At 31.9% G+C, this 19,046-nt stretch overlaps 3 protein-coding genes across 4 annotated transcripts; 2 read left to right on the forward strand and 1 right to left on the reverse strand.

Annotated features, from left to right (window-relative positions):
* Positions 1-4,889: 4,889 nt before the first annotated feature.
* LOC111274873 (3-oxoacyl-[acyl-carrier-protein] synthase I, chloroplastic-like) lies at positions 4,890-9,069 on the reverse strand. Its single transcript, XM_022859834.2, has 7 exons — positions 8,582-9,069; positions 7,295-7,726; positions 6,539-6,712; positions 5,943-6,056; positions 5,741-5,842; positions 5,339-5,405; positions 4,890-5,206 (listed from the first exon to the last, which is right to left on the reverse strand). Exons 1-7 carry the CDS (start codon positions 9,044-9,046, stop codon positions 5,139-5,141), a joined length of 1,422 nt encoding a protein of 473 aa, XP_022715569.1. The 5' UTR covers positions 9,047-9,069; the 3' UTR covers positions 4,890-5,138.
* A 1,182-nt stretch (positions 9,070-10,251) lies between these two features.
* LOC111274874 (high mobility group B protein 14-like) lies at positions 10,252-12,914 on the forward strand. 2 transcript variants are annotated; one of them, XM_022859835.2, is made up of 6 exons: positions 10,255-10,511; positions 10,636-10,818; positions 11,280-11,337; positions 11,436-11,480; positions 12,419-12,499; positions 12,617-12,914. In XM_022859835.2, exons 1-6 carry the CDS (start codon positions 10,429-10,431, stop codon positions 12,665-12,667), a joined length of 501 nt encoding a protein of 166 aa, XP_022715570.2. In that variant the 5' UTR covers positions 10,255-10,428; the 3' UTR covers positions 12,668-12,914. The 2 variants fall into 2 exon arrangements, with proteins under 2 accessions (XP_022715571.2, XP_022715570.2); XM_022859836.2 differs by lacking the exons at positions 12,419-12,499; positions 12,617-12,914 and adding an exon at positions 11,576-12,405 and having other exon boundaries at positions 10,252-10,511.
* Positions 12,915-13,026: 112 nt separating this feature from the next.
* Positions 13,027-17,161, forward strand: LOC111274214 (cation/H(+) antiporter 15-like). The gene is made up of 3 exons (XM_089755645.1): positions 13,027-14,267; positions 14,424-15,419; positions 15,507-17,161. Exons 1-3 carry the CDS (start codon positions 14,040-14,042, stop codon positions 16,767-16,769), a joined length of 2,487 nt encoding a protein of 828 aa, XP_089611771.1. The 5' UTR covers positions 13,027-14,039; the 3' UTR covers positions 16,770-17,161.
* The last annotated feature ends 1,885 nt before the right edge of the window (positions 17,162-19,046 follow it).

A 19,046-nucleotide genomic window follows, 5' to 3' on the forward strand; every position in this document is an offset into this window, starting at 1 on the left:
ACTATCACTAGAAATGTAAATGAATAAAAATTTTCGACAAAATATTTATGAACATATTTATTTTTATTTATTTATTATATTTAATTAATAATTTTAAATAATATTTTTATATTTATTTATTAAATAAATTAAATAAAAATAAAAATTTATTGGATTAATTTATGTTTACGTATTTCATTTAATGTTTGTGAATATATTTAATGGTTAAATGATTAATTTAAAATTAAATATTTACGTAATTATTTAATTTAAGATTAAATTTTTAGTTTATATAAATAAAAATAAAATATTAATAATTTAAGATTTTTTAAATAAAAAAATTTAGATGAAACGTACAGATCATATTATAACATCAGAAGTTTAATATTCAATTGACTTGACTTTTTTTTACTTATTTGACTATCCAGTTGGCACAAATGGTTTTTCACTTTCGTTTTTTTCCCACTCTTCTTTCTACCACTTCATTCTCTTTCTTTCACATCCACTCTCCCATATTTTTCAAATCACATTCCTCTGAAAATTATCATATATGAATCCCAAACATATATGAGAGTTAAGCTTATGCTCTTATTGTAGATAATTGAATTAGTATCTAAAGGTAGTTTCAATTTTTTTCTAAGCAACATAGCAACTCTGCTACAAAACAATAAAAAATAGAAAAGAACAGAGACATAGAGCAAAGACAGAATCTGTTATGAAATTATTGTGTGAACGAAACATATGAATTTAAAACTACTATCACTTTAATTTAAATCAATACCTTTTCACGCCTTTCATAAACGTAAGACTCCAAGATATTTTTCTTCTCTGGTTTACTCCATCTTCAAATCTTGTTGCATCAACCAACATTCTTTCTCTTTTGCTTGAGGGAGCTCAGCCATTTCCATTCCACCGCAGATACTCTCGTTAATTGAAATCTACAACCTTTTTACAACTCTTCCTTTTCTTGCTACATCTGCCCATACAAGGTAAAATGGGTTTTGGGTTGGTTAAAAACATGACGAAATAATGAAAAGTTTTCAGTAAAAAGCTATGGGTATTTGGAAAACTAAAATATTGAAAGGCTTTGGATATTTGAAGAACTAGAATGCATGAAGAAGATCTAATAATGGTGGAAAGCAACAGGTATTTGAAGAAGTAGAAGACAGGAAGAGAGTGGAGAGAGAAAAAGATGGTAGAGAGAAGATGAAGAAAAAATGAAACAAATATTAATTTTTTTATTTAAAAATTATTTATCTTTTACGAGTCAACTTTTTTTTTCTCAAACTTTTCACTTTCAAAAGTCTTAAATTATTATAAATTGATAATATTTAATATTTCTTCGTATAAATTAAATATTTAATTTTGAATTGAGTAATTGTGTAAATATTTTATCTCAAATTGATCATTTAATAAAATTTAATTATAATTTATTTAAAACATTAAAAATTAATTATTTTAAAATTTAATATCTTTTATCAATCTATAAATTATCATAGAAAATTTATATCATTAAAAATTACATATAACGTAAATCTAAAAAAAATTTTAACTTTTTAAAAATATTATTACAAAATAATTCTTTTTATATGCTTAAAAATTAAATAAAACTTTGAATGAAGTTTGAAAGAATATAAACATATTTTTAAAAATCTCAGGTCAGCATTAGAACAAAAACAAGGGTAACTAAATTCTATAAATTCCCATCCTTTGCCACACATATGTGTATCTCTGCCACCAATTGGTTATGGCTTATAATTGTGAGCTACAGTAAGGATTAAGTATATTTATTGGAATTTAAAATTAGAGTTTGTTTATGTTAGACTAATAAAAATAATCAAATCAAATTCTAACACATATTGCCAAATTCATTAAAAGTTTATTTATTTATATATAAACTCGTTTATTATTAATTGAATTGAACTTGAACAAAAAAATATCACTGAACTTGATTCATTTATAATTTGGGTGAATATAAACCATAATTAAGGAGCATCTTTCATGAAATAAAAAATCATGAAAGTTCAATATTTCTTTTTACATGTATATAAAAATTACAAATTTGATGAAAAAGAATTAAGTTATAAATAAAATAGTAATAACAAATTTTATAAATCAAATTGATGAAAAGTATGAATCTCTAATCATATTCCTTTTTTTTAAATAATATTTCATACCTTGATTAATTGGTTTTATAGACAACCCACAGTCCCACACCTATCTGTATTGAATAATCTTGAGCTCCTCATCTTTTTTTTCATCCTCTACTCGACACATTGAAGAGAAGACCAACACTATTGCAACGGAGTAAGAGGGGGAAATCAAATGAGGCCCTCTTTTTTTTTTTTTTTATTATTATTATTATTTTGCCTTGAGGGAACACAAGAAGATACTCTGTTTTGGCGGGGGATTGAGTCTAATTATTTTAGAAAAATAAGAAAAAGTAATGAATTTTTTTAAAATTTTTATATCCAATAATAATTATTAAAAATTATCTGTGCAATAACATCGTTATTAGTATTTTTGAATAAAATTTTTTTTAATGTACATAATTAAATTATCGTTTAATCATTAATTTTTCATTTGATTATGTAAATAAAGTTTTAAAATGTTTATTTTTAAAAACGCTTTTCAACAGCAACAAACTGACGCATTTTTGACAGTTCACACAACGATTTTTATTGATATGGGGACAAAAACCCGAGTTTCGCTTTGGGATTTGCACATTTGAATGTAATTTTTTTAATTAGGTATGATAATTTAAAAAATATTTGTTTTGAAATTTATATAATCTAATAAATGAGTAAGACAATTTAAAAAACCGATTTTCAAAGCCTATTTAATCTAGAGGTAATTTTCTTAAATAAGGAAGAAGATTTCATTAGTTTCATCAAATCACTTTAAAATTAAAAAAATAAATATATTAACTCATTTCATTTAATGGTCCATAATTTGTCCTTCTAAACCCATATCTGACCTTATTCTATAATGCCTAAACTGCCCCGACCATCTCAAAATTTTCTCAACAATTGTTGTCGACTCGATAACTCATGGATACAACTTTTACTTAATGATTAGAAAACGAGAAAAAAATTATATGAAATAATTACATTATGACCCAAAAAAATATTTATTATACATTACATATAATAATTGAATGGTGAATCACGTTAATATTTGTTTTTTTTTTTTTTCATTTAAATCAAGATACATAATCATACTATTTAAAAAATTAATTATTTATTACACATGATATATGATAATTAAATAGTAAATATTTATTTTAATAGATTTATTAATTATTTTTTAAGTTATGTACTTATGTGACATAATTTAAATAAAAAAAATATTGACATGATAATCGTTTCATATAATCATTTTTTATATATAAGATAATAATAATTTATAATTAAAAATAAATAAAAGTAATCAATTTACTAAAAAAATTTTAATTAAAGATGTATTAAATCAAATAAAAATGCATTAATTACATGATGTTAAATTAAATAAAATTATTCATATGTCAAAAAAAAAAAAGAATCATTTACATAGGATTATTATAGCTTTTGTCCATTACCAAAAACTTTTTTTTTTTTTATGTTTATATAAAATATAAGATATATATTTACTATCCCGAAGCATAGCAAGGAAAATACGTTAAAGATCGAATTCAAACCTTTTTTGTGTTATCAACACCCCTAAGGCCTTTTCATCTAACATTTAAACTCGAAGCTAACAAGAACATATACAATAAATTAATAAACTTATTAAAAAAAATAAATAAATACGTGAGAGATTGCAATAGTTTAACTTTTATAGTATATATAGGTTAATCTTCATAATACTTTTATTAATAGATTGGTATAAATATATCATAACAAGTAATAAATATGTATACTAAGCGATAAGTTAAATTATATGAAAAAGTACATGAAGTTAAAGAAACTTTTAAAAATTAATGTATACTAAATTGATTTTAATATATACCAAATTTATAAAATTATCTAGATTGTTAACAAATACTGTTTGTAACAAGATAAACATTTTTTTCGTTGAATTCTTTCCTAGCAAGATTAAAATATAATATTATATTTTCACTAAAAAACTTTAATATTTGATATAAATCAAAATTATTAATAATCATCTTACCTTTAACTTAGTTGACATGACATTAAATTTTGCACTTAAAAATTATAAATTCAAAAAAATTTAATAACATAATATCCTTTTAAACTCAGTAAATATAACGATAGAAGGTTTAATGGTAGATTAAAAATTAAAAAAAAATCAAATTTATTAAGATATTGTTGAAATTCCACCAAAAAAATCTACATGAGAGTGAATTACTCTTATAAATCTAACAAATAAATTTATTTTTAAAAGAATATTAACTTATCTTAAATGCAAAATTAGTGAAGCAATTTTAAGATGATTCAAACTTTTTTTCTTTAAAATACATTCATTTTTTAATAATATTGTTCATTGAATTTTGATTATTTTCAAAAGTTTTATTTTTTTAGATGTCATTTGGATATATATATATATATAATATATGTAAAATTTATATATTTTTTCAAAAAACATTTGTTGTATGTATAATTATATATATAATTATACAGTCCATGTTAATCATAATTGTTAATATTACATGGGATAAAAGATCATTAAAGTCCAGTCATTTCACAATGAATAATAATTCATTAACAAATAATTACAAATTTTACCAGAGTAATGAAAAGTACGAACCACTGTTCTGTTCATATCATAGTTGTGTTTTTAATTAGTGTTTTTTTTATCTTGATTAATTTGTTTTGTAAACAACCCACAATCCCACCCCTACTGTTTTGAACAATTTTGAGCTCCCACCTTGACATTTGATATGACATTGATTGGCCCACTCACCCACATACTTTAGAACAGAACAAAATCTGTCCTTGATGATTGATTAGCCTAATAAATAAATAGAGAATTTTGAAAGGGGAAAAGAAAATGAGTCCACCATAATTCTTGGGCTAGCCAGAAATTCAACTCAAAATTATTACAACACTGACCATCAGAAATTGGCTCAAGAAAAGCTACAAGATTGAGGCATTCTCGATAACGGATAAGTGTAGCTGACCCTCTAAGGAGAAAGAACAAATGCAGAAGCGTCGAGACTCTCAAGGCTTGAAGGCAGAAAATGCCACAACAGAGTTATGTCCACCAAATCCAAAAGAATTTGAAATTGCTGAATCATAAAGAGCTCGGTTAGAATTATGGGTTCTTGTCCAAATAGACTGAAATTAAGTAACGAGCAGACAGGCTTGAAGATAATGAAGCAGGAGCTTGTCATGTAGTTTGAAAGGGTTAGGAGTCTTACCAACATTAACTTCGTGCTGCTGCTTTTTATTGGCAACAGTGTCAAACTCAACTGAAGGCTCTGGATTCTGCATTAAAAAATTTAGCAGTTCAAGTATTTACAGAGCTTCATATAATAGATCACTTAATCTACGAGCATAAAATGAGATGTGATCCTGACTATCATTGGTGGGAATTTGGAGGTTTTTGAAGAAGACAGCGAAAGAACAAAATGAATTTCAAACATTGCATTAAATCAAATATTTGAGAATTGGGTGGCAGTTTGATGAAAAAGTAGAAATGGGAAATTATTGTTGAAGAAAAATTAAAAACCATGCATCAACAAGACTCACACACTATCTTAAGTTAGTTTAAATACATTTCCCAGAGAAAACATTGCATTAAACAAGGGACTAAAACATACAAATTGATTAATGGAGGGATGCAGCAATCCTGTGGTAATGGCCTTCACAGTGGCAATGGCTTCTAAACCACCCGCTGCACCCAGACAATGCCCTATCATAGACTGAAACAAACAGCACTTCAATTAGCCAATACCAAGAGAGAAACATCAAAGCATGGTCATAAAAAAATTTTGCAAAATATGGTAGAGGAAAAGAAGGTACCTTTGTTGCATTGATTTTGATGGCCGACGAATTCTTGAACACCTTCTTAATAGCGTTTATCTCAGCCAGGTCACCAGCAAGAGTAGAAGTTGCATGTGCATTGATGTAGTTAACCTGAAAAAGGGACTTGCTTAGTTTGCTAATTTTTACCTTTGGAATTATGCATAAATTTCAGAAAATAATTACAGTCTGAACCCTATTATTTGCACTTTCACATCTGAAGTAAAGAACAACATTGACTAGTCATTATAATGACTTAAGAAACGTAACTATTAGGTCAGTTCTCTACAGTCTCCCTTAAATTGAAGGCCAAATCTAATTGGTAATAAAACTTATGAGGAAATGATAAGTTAACTAGAAGCATGTTTTGAGGAGAGTCAACCAAGACTACCATCAAGTTCACCATGAAACAGAGAATTCATTAATGCTATCGGATTTATTTTTGAAAAAGCAAAAAATGCTTGCCCAGGTGTCAGCAAACCTATATAGAAAGAGACAACATAATATGGGAAATAGGAAATATCTAGAAACCAGACCAAACTGAATTACTCCTACCATATATTAAGAGAATTGGGTGAAAGAGCAGAAAGAATCACCTCCTCAGGGGACACACCAGCATCTTCAAGGCTTCTCTCAATGCACGAAGACACCCCAAGACCATCTGCTCTTGGATCAGTCATGTGATAAGCATCACAATTAACAGCTCCACCTAAGTACTCAGCAATAATTGGTGCACCTCTTTTCATTGCATGTTCCAAGCTTTCCATTACCTGAAAAGCAAAAGAAATACTAGTAATTCATTATAAAAGGCAATTGCATTTCCCCCTCATCCAGATCAGTCAGTTCAATAGAAGCATAAATAGCAAACTAAGTAATAATCAAACAGTGAAGCTGTATGCAAAAGCTCCAAACTGTTAACTCAAGACTGAGTTTTATTAACCAACTAGCTCAATGTGATAAAAGATAGAAAATTATGCAAGTATAACCTGAAATCTTTTCCTCAGTTCCCAAGTCGATGAACATTTATATTTCATACCCACCAAACACCACAATAATTTCTTAGAAAGTTCACATAAATAGTGATGTAAGCTCCACCTGCATCACACAACACACTCCAAGGGCAAAGGATTCAATATTATCGGTATCTCATTCCACACACCCACAAACCATACCCAGGCTACCTCAAAGGTATACCTAAAGCCTGGGAAAAAATGCCTACTTCTGTTGACAACAGTATCACTTTATCACCAATAGAGGCAAAACAAGATGCTAACCAGAAATAGACAACATAACAACCAACAAGAAGCTAAATGATGCTTATATAGGATTAGCATGTAATGGTGCAAGCTTACCAACACTCCTGCTCCTTCACCCATTACAAAGCCATCTCTATCCTTATCCCATGGCCGTGAAGCAGTTTGAGGTTCATCATTTCTTTGAGACAACGCCCTACAAGCGACAAAACCTCCCAGCCCGATAGGAATAATTGCAGCTTCAGTTCCACCAGCAATCATCAATTCAGCCTCACCTCGACGGATGTGGTTGGCAGCAGCATAAAAGCAATAATTGGAGGTAGCACAAGCAGTTGAAATTGAATAATTTGGACCCATGAAACCAAGCTCAATTGCAAGCAAGGCAGATGACATGTTTGTTATAGCATAAGGAATGAAGAATGGTGTTATTTTTCTATGACCTTTCTCTATCAAATTTTGAACGCCATCAGAGAACACTGAAAGACCACCCATACCAGTTCCAACAAGCACTCCACTTCGCTCCTTATCGATCTGCGACAAATACAAATTCAACAAATCCTGTAAGCACTATAAGGAGGAAAAGTTGAAAGAGAACATTGATTTAATGAAGCACTACTAACAAGAGCTGAAATTTCAACTCGAAGCTAAAGCACAAAATAAATTAAATAATGAATCGATAAGCTCAATCACTTGATGAGAGAAAGAATGAGAACAATGAATCCAAAGTCCAGGAACCGCTCATATATTTCTTAGAACAGAATCACTCTCAACATACTATTTTTCTTGTATCCTTACATTCCGTAGGGTAAGAAATTATCCATAGGGAGCATAAATTTAATCAATAATTTTATTTTTTCTAAACACCTTTTCAAAGCCAAATTTCTGGTGGATGCATCACATGTTGAATGTTAAATCCCATTATGAATTACATATAAATACGATGAGTCACAAAGCATATAAAACTACAAAGATTCCTAGGAAAAAGAAATTTTTTGATCGGGAAAAGCCAAAAAACGACCGGAAAGAAATTGCAACAATCCCATTGCTTAACCAAAACAAGACTATAGAACATTCACCTGTTGCAAATACGCACAAAAAAATTTATATCCAGTCAAATAACAAAATAATTACAAAAAAATATATATAATTGCAGTAAAGACACATGCAGCAACAAGCAGAGAAAAGCATAAGGATATGTAGAATTAAGCTGCATCTTGCTGAGGTTCAAAAGATTTCATACAACTCTTTCTTGTAAATATCGCACATCGAGCAAGCCAATAAAAGATTAATCTTTGGATCTGTAATTCAAGAATTAAACATGCAAATCACTAGCAAACAACCCAATTAACAAAACCCACCAACTAAAAACCATTAAAAAAGAACCACCTTAGATAACTTATCGCCCCCGAGATCCGCATCTTCCAACGCCTTCTTGCCAGCAACAATGCAGTACCTCAAGCAATCGTCAAGTCGCCTATCGTTCTTTCCATCAATGTAACCTTGAGAAGAGAACCCCCGGATCTGACCGGCGAACCGGGTAGGAAACTTGGAAGCATCGAACCGGTCGATGGGTCCGATCCCGCTCTCTCCAGCCAGCAATTTATCATAGTAAGCATCGACATCATTCCCAAAAACGGAAACCAATCCCATACCTGTAATAACGACCCGCTTTTTGGGGTCCTTCTCGCGCTTGGGAGCAGAAACGGTGGGGGATGAAGCGGTAATGGAAGAGAATCTCTTGGTTGGCCTGGGCGGGAGTCTTGATACATTGGGAAAATGAGGATTGAGCTTGGGTTTTCGGAGAGGGTTTAGAGGGGAAGCTCGAAGTGATGGGGCTTGAAGAGCCTGCATGGTTGATGCAAGGAGCTCAGGGCGATGATACCAAAGTGAAGAGAGAAAAACAAAAAGGAGACGTTTTTTGCGTTCCGGAAAATTGGAACTGGGCCAGCTCCAACCCAAAACAAAATAAAAAAAGTAGGCAGAAGACAACCAAATCCAACAGCCGAATAAATGGAAGTACAACAAATGTTGCTAGTAACCACTACAGTTCTACATAAAGGCTCAACTCCGGATTGTGGAAATTCTTTGATTTTGAAACGAGCGTTGAGCTGCACTCACCAACCTCGCTACATTGGGGACCATTTGATGTGGCGAACGATGGATTTTTTTTTAAATTGGATGGGGTGCTATTTTTTTTACCTAAAAAATGGAACATGAATCATGCCCAATATACTAATGTTTTAATAATATATTTCATAAATCAATATTAATTAATTGGGATAACAAAGGAAATTGAAGATATTATACTAAAAAAAAAAAAACTACCATTGAAAATATTTATTGGATATATTAAAAAGGATTTTATAATGGTTATGCTACATAAACCAATATTTATATGACTTTACATAATAGTATAATCTGTTTATAAAATATTAAAATTTTAATTTTAATGATAAAATTTAATTTTTAAAAAATATAAAATATATATTTATATAATTTCATTGAATGAAATCCTCGATCCAAATATCATTTAATCACTCGGGAGGTTCAAATAAAAAAGTTTCTTTGACCTTTTTTTTTACTTGTAAATTGCATAACATTTTCACGATATTCAATTGCTATTCATAATTATTTTTATTCATTATAAGTTTATTCAACAATCAACAACATCTTAGTACAATATAAAATGAAATTTGTTACGTTTATATTCATTTAAGAATTATGTAGCAAATTTCATTAATATTTATGCTAAACGCATGTTTGAATGGATGAATTTAAAATATTGTGATTGAAAAATCCAAATTTTAAATTACAAAAGAAAATAAAAAATAATAAAATATCACAAACTAACAGTGCAATTTACTCAATGGTCTATCAATGAAGCATAAGCAAGTTTTATTTCTTTTACCATTGACAGGAAAAAAGGAAAAGAAAAATAAAGAAGTTGAATGGGGTAATAATTGTGTGGAATTGGGCCTGTTGTACTGTTACTAAAAGCCCGTACTATTACTATTGATGGAAGCCCATTATTTAGCTCGGAGGGCTTACATCTGCACTAAGCTTCACGCGTGGAATTCCAAATTCCAACTCCGTCCGACTAGAAAAAGGCGAGTGGTGGTTACTGCCTAACCAGTGAGAGCCGGCCGACACGAAGCAAAGCAGAAGCTCTCGGTCTGGGTCTGGGTCTTATTCTGCTGCCTGCGCAACAGAGACTTGAAACAAAAAGGAAAAAAATGGCAAAGAAAGCTTTAAAGTCGAAAATTTCTCGTTCATCTTCAACCTCCGCTGCCTCTGCTAAGAACTCACCCTCCCATCAGTATTTCTCTCTTTTCCCTCGGCTTTATAGTATTATCTTTTTTTGTTTGTTATGTTTATTTGTTTTCCTGGTATGGAATTTTTGGGGTTTAACAATATATATGGTTGCTTAAAAAATATGTTAGGAAAATGGTGTTAAGGGCAAAATCAAGTGAGAAAATGAAGAGTTCAGGTCAACAGAGTGTTGTTAGGGATAGAGAAATGAGACCCAAGTCGAAGTCAAAGCCCAAATCGAAGCCGAAGAAGAAGAACACCAAAATTGATGCTAGAATGCCCAAGAAACCCCCAACAGCCTTCTTTTACTTCTTGTGAGTATTCCTTATGTATCATTGCTGTTCACAGAGTTGGTTAACTTTTTGATGATAATAACATTTCTCTGTGGCTGCAGTTTTTCATGCTTCCTATCTTTTATCTTTGTTTCTCTATTCTTTTGGCCAAACTTGGAAAATTTTCGCTGTGCTGTTGAATTAAAGTCTATCTGCATATTTGTTGTCTGTCTTCATATGCAAAATTTTGAGTTGGTTTTTTAGGCTTATCAATAGTTTTATTTCCTTGCCTTCAAACTGGGATTCTGGTTCTTAAGTTAGAGTTTATATTTTATGGGGCCTTGGATGTCCTAGGTTCAAATGTATATAGAAAATATATATTCTGGATGGCGAGCATTGGTGCCTTTATCAAAGGATTTGCCTGCTAGTTTTGTTGAAGAAAGTGAATGTCCTTCTGTGATAGAAACAAATCTAACTGAGTTTTCTTTTCACTTATACTCAAGGGAGGATTTTCGTAAGGAATTTCAAGAGCAGAATCCCGGTATCAAGTCAATGCGTGATGTATGTTATGGTTTGAGAACACAAATCTTAATTTAGCCAATGAATCTCTCTCTTTCTTTAATGTATACGTTAATGAATCCTGCAATATATTGTTTCAGATTGGAAAGGCATGTGGTGAGAAGTGGAAGACAATGACATATGAGGTTTGTGCCTTGTAATATTGAATTGGCTCTCTTTTTTTTCCCTGTTGTTTAGTAATTCATATAATTTGCATGTGCTATTTTTGGTTCACCTGCAGTATGAATTGATCCACGCTCGGCATGTAAATCATAATCAGGCTGTTCTCATGATGTTGCAAAATAATAGCACTAGCAGTTATGATAATTTTTATTGAACTTTTGTGGATATGCTTGTAAGAGTTAAGTTGTGGATACATTTTTAACTGAGTCTGAGAGCCAAGCAATTTTAGTAATGATATTTTGTCTTGTGCTAGTCAAAATCATAGGTCATGATCATGGGTGACATCAGCTTGTCAAAGCCTACTTAAGTTCTCTTTTAAGTATAAGGTGCACATTCATGATCTGCTCATGGCATTATTTGCATAATGGGTGACACTGGCTTGTCAAAGCCTACTTAAGTTCTCTTTTAAGTACAAGGTGCACATTCATGATCTGCTCATGGATTATTTGTATAATGGGTTACGTCGGCTTGTCAAAGCCTACTTAATTTCTCTTTTAATTACAAGGTGTACTACATTCATGATCTGCTCATGGCATTATTTGTATAAGGATGAAGAAAATAGCTTTGATATCCTATGGCACCTCACTTTTAAGACTTACATATTGCTGCTTGGTAATAAAATTGTTCCAATTTTTTTTTATTGGCCACTACCCTTAAAGGATTTCCATGACCTAGCTAGGGCTGCAGAAGTTAGTTCATAGCTTGTATAAATGTGGCAACCAATATTAATGCATGGCAAGGATGCCAATGATCTTGAGGGCTGATTGTTTATATTCCCCATTTGGACTTGAAGAAAATAAAAAAAGGATATGTAAGTAGAAAATAAAGGACTTTATAGAGAAAATGAGGAACAGTTGTCTGGGTTGTCTTAACTTTTTAATTTCATTTTTGTCTTTGATAGGAAAAAGTTAAATATTATGATATCGCAACTGAGAAACGAGCAGAGTTTGATAGAGCCATGGTAGAATATATTAAAAGAAAGGTAAACTTGCTTTGGGTTTTCTATTGTATTTTATCTCTGAAGAAAGTCTTTAATTTTTATTGTAGAACAGCTGCAATAGATAAGCAGTAGTTATCTTGCTGAAAATTTTCATTCCAGGAAAGTGGCGAAGATCAAGAAAGTGAGGATGACTCGGAGTTTGATGAATAAACCTTAGGGTTATGGTAACAGGAAATTCATTGTTTCAGGAGGAATAGATGTAGTGATTATGACTTATAACATGTATAATACTGCATTGAATATGTTCATGCCTGTTATCATTTTTGTGTAAATTACTGCTTGGAGGTTGCCCTTAAGTTTATTGCCGTTCAGACTTGGTAGTTCATCAGACTATTGTTCAAGTAAATATTCATGAATCTGGTGCTTATTAAGTGATGCTGCTTTACTATTTTTTCCACCTTTTTTGAATTTTCCCTGATCCTCTAGCGCTTGAATCTAGGGACCAGGCCTTCTCTGAGTTTGTTTTGTATACTCTCTTTCTGTCTCTCCCCCTTTAATCAGCCTTCTATCTTCGCGAAATTAGATTCAAAATCGATAGACATAAGTTTTTACCATTGAGCCGGAGAACATATAACATCTGCAATCTCGTAGTCTCTTTGTTTGATTTAACTAGGTTGTTACTTTCTCTCTTCATACTAGAAAAAGAGTCTGGGACATGAGAATTGATGTACTGTCATCGTGATTATTTTTCTTTCGTCAACCAATGCTTCTTCCATAATACAGTACGCATTCAAATTTGCACAAAATTACAGAAAGGCAAATGGCATTTTGGTCTGATACATCGCAATAAAAGCCTTCGCAGAGGATGGCTTTTGAAGGGAGAAAGTTACCAAGAAAGAGGTTTAGTCTAAGTTTCAAAGCAGTGATAGACAAAGGACAAATCAGCATGCAGATTGAGTAATGCATGTTTCACCTTTTTCTCTATATACTGGCAAGGCTGGAGTTGGAGGCAAGACGAGAGGAGAGATGCTGGCAGCTTTGAACTCTTTAAATTGCTTCCGGGCTCCGGCAGAAAATATTGGTTGCCTATTTCTGCTTTGGGGTGTTCCTCTAATGATTATTATTCAATGTGCTATTGGGCACAGAATGTGGGCCTAAAGGAACCCATATGTAACGTACCGCCCTCAATGGTCAGTAGATGTGATACGAATCATAGAGAAGGAAAAACGAAATCCCCCAATCAGGTATTTTTGACCAATTGCTTCAAATTCAACGCCTATTCCACCCAAAAATAAATAAATACAAAAATTCCAACAAACCACCAAATAAAAACCACACAAGAGGAAAATACAGTCACCAAATTGAGCGGATAACCTTATATTCTTAAACGTCCTCCTAAGAACCTAGTATTTCACAAAAAAAAAAAAAAGTTTTAGTCTTCCTTTTTTCTTTTTTTTTTCTCTCTTTTTCCTTTCACCTATGTTCCAAATTCAACCATCCAGGTGGTGCATCCCCAGAGCCACCCCCGCCATCAGTTGAGGCATACACCGAACGGGAAGATGGTGTGGCGGAGGAACCAAAAATGGATCCTAATATGGAAAATGCTATGCAAAATCAAATAAACGGTGCCTCTAAGCAATGTTTTATTTTGAATATAACCACTTCCAATGGAATCTGGCATGGTGACAACCCCTTCACTGAATCTCTCCCTCTCATCATCAAGCAATTCGCGGCCATCCTAATCCTCACTCGCTCTCTTTACCACCTTCTCAAACCTTTACATCAACCACGCATCGTTTCGGATATTCTCGTAAGTGGCATTATTGTTGATATGTTTCCCATTTCCTTTTATCTTTTTAATTGAGTACTTATTACACCAAAGTTGTCTGAATTTATCCGCGAAGATTAATACTTATCATAAGTAGAATATAGTAATGATTTATAAAACTATATATTTGATGTACAGGGTGGCATACTGTTAGGTCCATCTGCATTGGGGAATACAACTTATTTTGCAAATCTGTTCCCCACAAAAAATTTTATTACAATAGAAACTATAGCGTACATGTCCCTTCTTTTTCACGTCTTCTTGGTTGGCTTAGAGCTTGACCTAAGTGCCATCAGGCGCATAAGCAAAAAGGCTATAAGTTTCACTGTAACTGGACTTTTTGTTCCATTGGCCATGGGAATTGTGCTCTTTTATCTATTGCATCCGTTTTCGGAGCAAAATCAGCCTCATGTTCATGAAGTTACTGTAAAAGGTAGTTTTTTACGGGCTGCCGCACTATCAGTCACAAACTTCCCTGTTGTCAGTCGAATTATATTGGATCTCAAGCTACTGAAATCAGATATCGGAAGATTGGCAATGCCTATTGCCCTTATCAGTGACATCGGCTCTTGGGTTCTTATAGCCATTTTGATCCCATTGACTGCTAATCCCACAAATGCTCCATATGTCATCACTACAACAGCAGCCTACGTATTAGCCTCCATTTACATAATTCGTCCATTCCTTGCATGGAGCGCTCGCCGCACTTCCAATGGGAATAACAATGGCTACAGTGATTTTTACCTGTGTTTTGTTCTTGTTGGGGTTGTGCTAGGTGCATTGTTAACGGATGTGACTGGCAGTCATCCCATTGTCGGGGCTTTCATATTTGGGCTTATTACTCCTAATGAGCTGGTGCTTGCGTTGATGGAGAGGTTCGAGTACTTTGTTTCAGGACTTATGATGCCGGTGTTCCTGGTAATTTCTGGGATGAAAGTCGACCTCTTTAAAATAACACAGTGGATGCTCGTATTGCTTATTGTAATTATGCTTTGCGCTGTTAAGATTATTAGTTTCTTACCGATGTCTTTAGTCTCTGACATTGACCCTAAAGATAGTTTTGCTGTTGGATTACTCATGAGCACAAAAGGGATATGGGCCATTCTTATCATTAACACTGGATTGGACAAAGAGGTACTTCCATTTTCTCTATTTACACTTTCACACCAAGGTAATTGATGAAACCTTGCAATTTAGATGTAATTTTTTTACTCTATTTAGGTTGTGCACGACGAAGACTATGCAGTGATGATGGTTACAATTCTATTAATGACCAGCATAGTTGCTCCTACCATTGCTGCCATTTACAAGGGGACCAAGCTTACTACAGAGTATTACAACCGTAGAACTATACAACAAGATAAAACAGAATCAGAGCTACGAATCCTCACATGCATTTATTCCTTTTGCAATGTGCCGGGAATATTAAAGCTACTTGATGTCTCTCACGCTATCCGACATAATCATATCACAGTTTTCACTCTCCACCTCGTTGAACTCACTGACTGTGAATCAGCTCCCATGCTTATTGTGCATGACTCACACCACAAGTTTGACAACTCCATCTACCACCCTGACTACGGTGATAGCTCCGAAATGGATCAAATCGTCAATGCCTTTAGAGAATATGAAATCAAGACTCGCAATATCAGCGTCCAATCCTTTAGTGCAGTGTCTCCGTTTGTGGCTGTGGACGGAAATATTTGTAGTCTAGCTGAAGACAAGAATGTGGCATTCTTGATCTTACCATTCCACAAGCGAGCCAACATAGAGGGGAATCTAGAGGAGGGAAGCTCCGCCTTTCGCAACATAAACCAAAACGTGCTTCTTAATGCTCCTTGTTCTGTAGGAATCTTCATAGACCGTGGACTTGAAGAGGTCACAGATACCAAAGTCAGCAATGAAATCCATGAAATAGTCATGGTATTCCTTGGTGGAGCTGATGACTGTGAAGCATTAGCTTATGCTTGGAGGATGGCAAAGCATCCAGAAGTAAGCCTAACGGTGATAAGGTTATTGGAAATGGATTCTGTGGATCTCAAGGGCTCAATAAAATCCTCAAGCTCATACCTTGACAAGCTAAGGCAGATTGATGATGATTACATAAATGAGTTCAGGGTACAAACTGGTGGGGAGGAACTTATTGTCTACGAAGAGAAAATTTTACAAAATGGAGAAGAGCTGGTTGTGACATTGAAAGAAATAGAAAATAAATTTGACCTATTCATAGTAGGGAGAGGAGAAGGAATACATTCACCATTGACAACAGAGTTATTGAACTGGGTTGATTGTCCGGAGCTAGGGGTTATCGGTGACTTGTTGGCAACATCCGAAACTGCCAGAGGTTCAGTCCTAGTGGTGCAACAATTCTTTGATTTTGGAAATAGCATAGCCATTGAAGATTTGGTTGGGACACCAAGGATGTACGTACGGGACGCTAAAGAAATTCCGGAGTCGGTGGCTATAAATGGGGAGCAGTGGTAGTTTAGGGATGTACACGAGGGATCGATGATGATGACGATGATTAACGGGCTGATCCTTTTTCTTTCTGCCCTTTTTTGACTAAAAGGAAATTGTTTTCAGTTTATTCATAGGACACTAGAAAATTAGGAAAACTTGTAGTAATATCTCTTCGCCTTTGTCGTCATGTCATAAAATTATTGACCTATCTATCAATTTTCATTAAAGCACAAAATTGACTGGGGTAGTAAGAATCGTGTAAATGCGAAGAAATTCTTAAGTCGTTGAGCCACACAATTGGAAAGTACTTTGGTAAATGTCAAGGATATCAATTTTAATTTTTTATTAGAATAAAAATGAAAATAATAATAGATATTAAATTTTAAGATGTGTATAAGTATACTTTTATTTTTTTTATCAGGATGCGAGTAATACTATATTTGTTTCATACTCATATTTTATATATATTTATATATTTTTAGTAAATAATTTTTTTTAAATAATATAAAATTGTTTTTTAAATTAATTAAAACTAATATATTTTCTTTTAAAAAATATATATTAGTATATATTTATAAAAAAATTATATTAAAGTGAAAAATTAAAAATTAAAAAAATAATTTTTATTTTTTAAAAAAATTATATATATGAGAATTATTTATACTAAGATGAAAATAAATATAAATTTAAAATATTCATTAAATGAGTACAAAAATAATAATATAAAAAATAAAAATATTTACCCATCCTATATCCTGCTTATGATATTCTTAGTAGACATGGAGCATTAATGAAGTGATACAATATCACAGCTTAGGATTTAAGACTAAGGGTGTAATTGAGTCAAATAGAAATGATACAGTAAAAAGCTCAAATTCGAGCTTAACTCTTAACTCGTGACTCGATACTTGGTTCAAACTCAAATTTGAGTTTTATTTTTTTAACTCTAGCTCAATTCGTGATCGAAATTAAGCTACTCGACTCGATACTCGATTTGAATTCGATCGAGTTTTATTTTTCTAATTCGAGCTAGGTTCATGATCAAAATTGAGTTACTCGAGCTCGTTTGATTAGATTCGATTAATATGCAAAAATAAGCTTGATTCTTATACTTGATAAAAGCTTGATTATTTGTACTCGAACTTTTGAGTTTGAGTTCTTTTATAACTATTTTTTATCAAACCTAATAAATATTATATTTTAAAAATAATAACAATAATAATAGCAACAACAACAATAACAATAATAACAACAACAACAACAATAATAATAACTAACACAACAACCAAACCTAAGTAAATAAAAGTTTCATCAAATGATTCAAATATAACACACAAATAAAAGACATAAGAAACTTAGAAATTAAAGTCATAATTGAAAGAAATTAAATGTCCAAATAAATAAGTTCATAAATAAATTACAACAAACCAACAATAATATATATGTTGCATTCACAATATTATATCTTCAAATGAACATTAGGTCGATATTGTTTTCCAACAAAACTACATAAAAAGAATCATTACAAAATAAACAAATTATAATTAACAATAAGAATAACAATGGAAGCACCCATGTAAAAAAAAAGATTGTGATATTATTACAATGATCAATAACTTTAAATTTTTAATATAAGCATAAACATGAACTATATCTTGTCAATTGCTTTACAATCAAAGCAAAAAAATATAGACAGTGTCTTGCCAATTGCCTTAACATAAGTTTTTGTCATTAGTTAACTTATGGTTCGTAAACTATAATGCAAAAAGCTTAATTTAGACTAACTTCCACCTATTTTTCTTTAGTAATGTTGTGACAAATTAAAGGTATTTAGTAATAATATTACATATTTGTATAGAAGACACTAGATATCCTCACTTTAGAGGATTTTGAGTGCAATCTCAATTGATTTCTTCTCTTTCTATACAGATAAAGTAAAAAAAAATAATAGTTAAAAATTATATTAAAGCAATGATAGTCACCCAATAACAAAATAATAATAAAAAAATCACTTTGTTCTTCTTCTTCACTCCATGAAGATTTCGACACTAATCTCCTCCACCAAATAATGCTTGCATCGTGTCAGGAGCTAAATAAGTATGATAAGTATTAACAATTCTATCTCCCACATTAAAGTTAGCCTTTAAAGCCATTGTAGTTGTTGTAACGGTTTTGTGTCCACCCGACGAATTTGAAAATAAAAGGAAAAAAATGAAAAAATATGGAGTTGCCACCAATCTTTTTTGGTTAGGTGCGATTGACTACCTATTAAAACATATCATTTTAATAAAATCTTAAAAT

Source organism: Durio zibethinus, chromosome 26 (genome assembly GCF_047325235.1).
Source record: "Durio zibethinus cultivar Kanyao isolate XHJ-2024 chromosome 26, ASM4732523v1, whole genome shotgun sequence".
Lineage (NCBI taxonomy): Eukaryota > Viridiplantae > Streptophyta > Magnoliopsida > Malvales > Malvaceae > Durio > Durio zibethinus.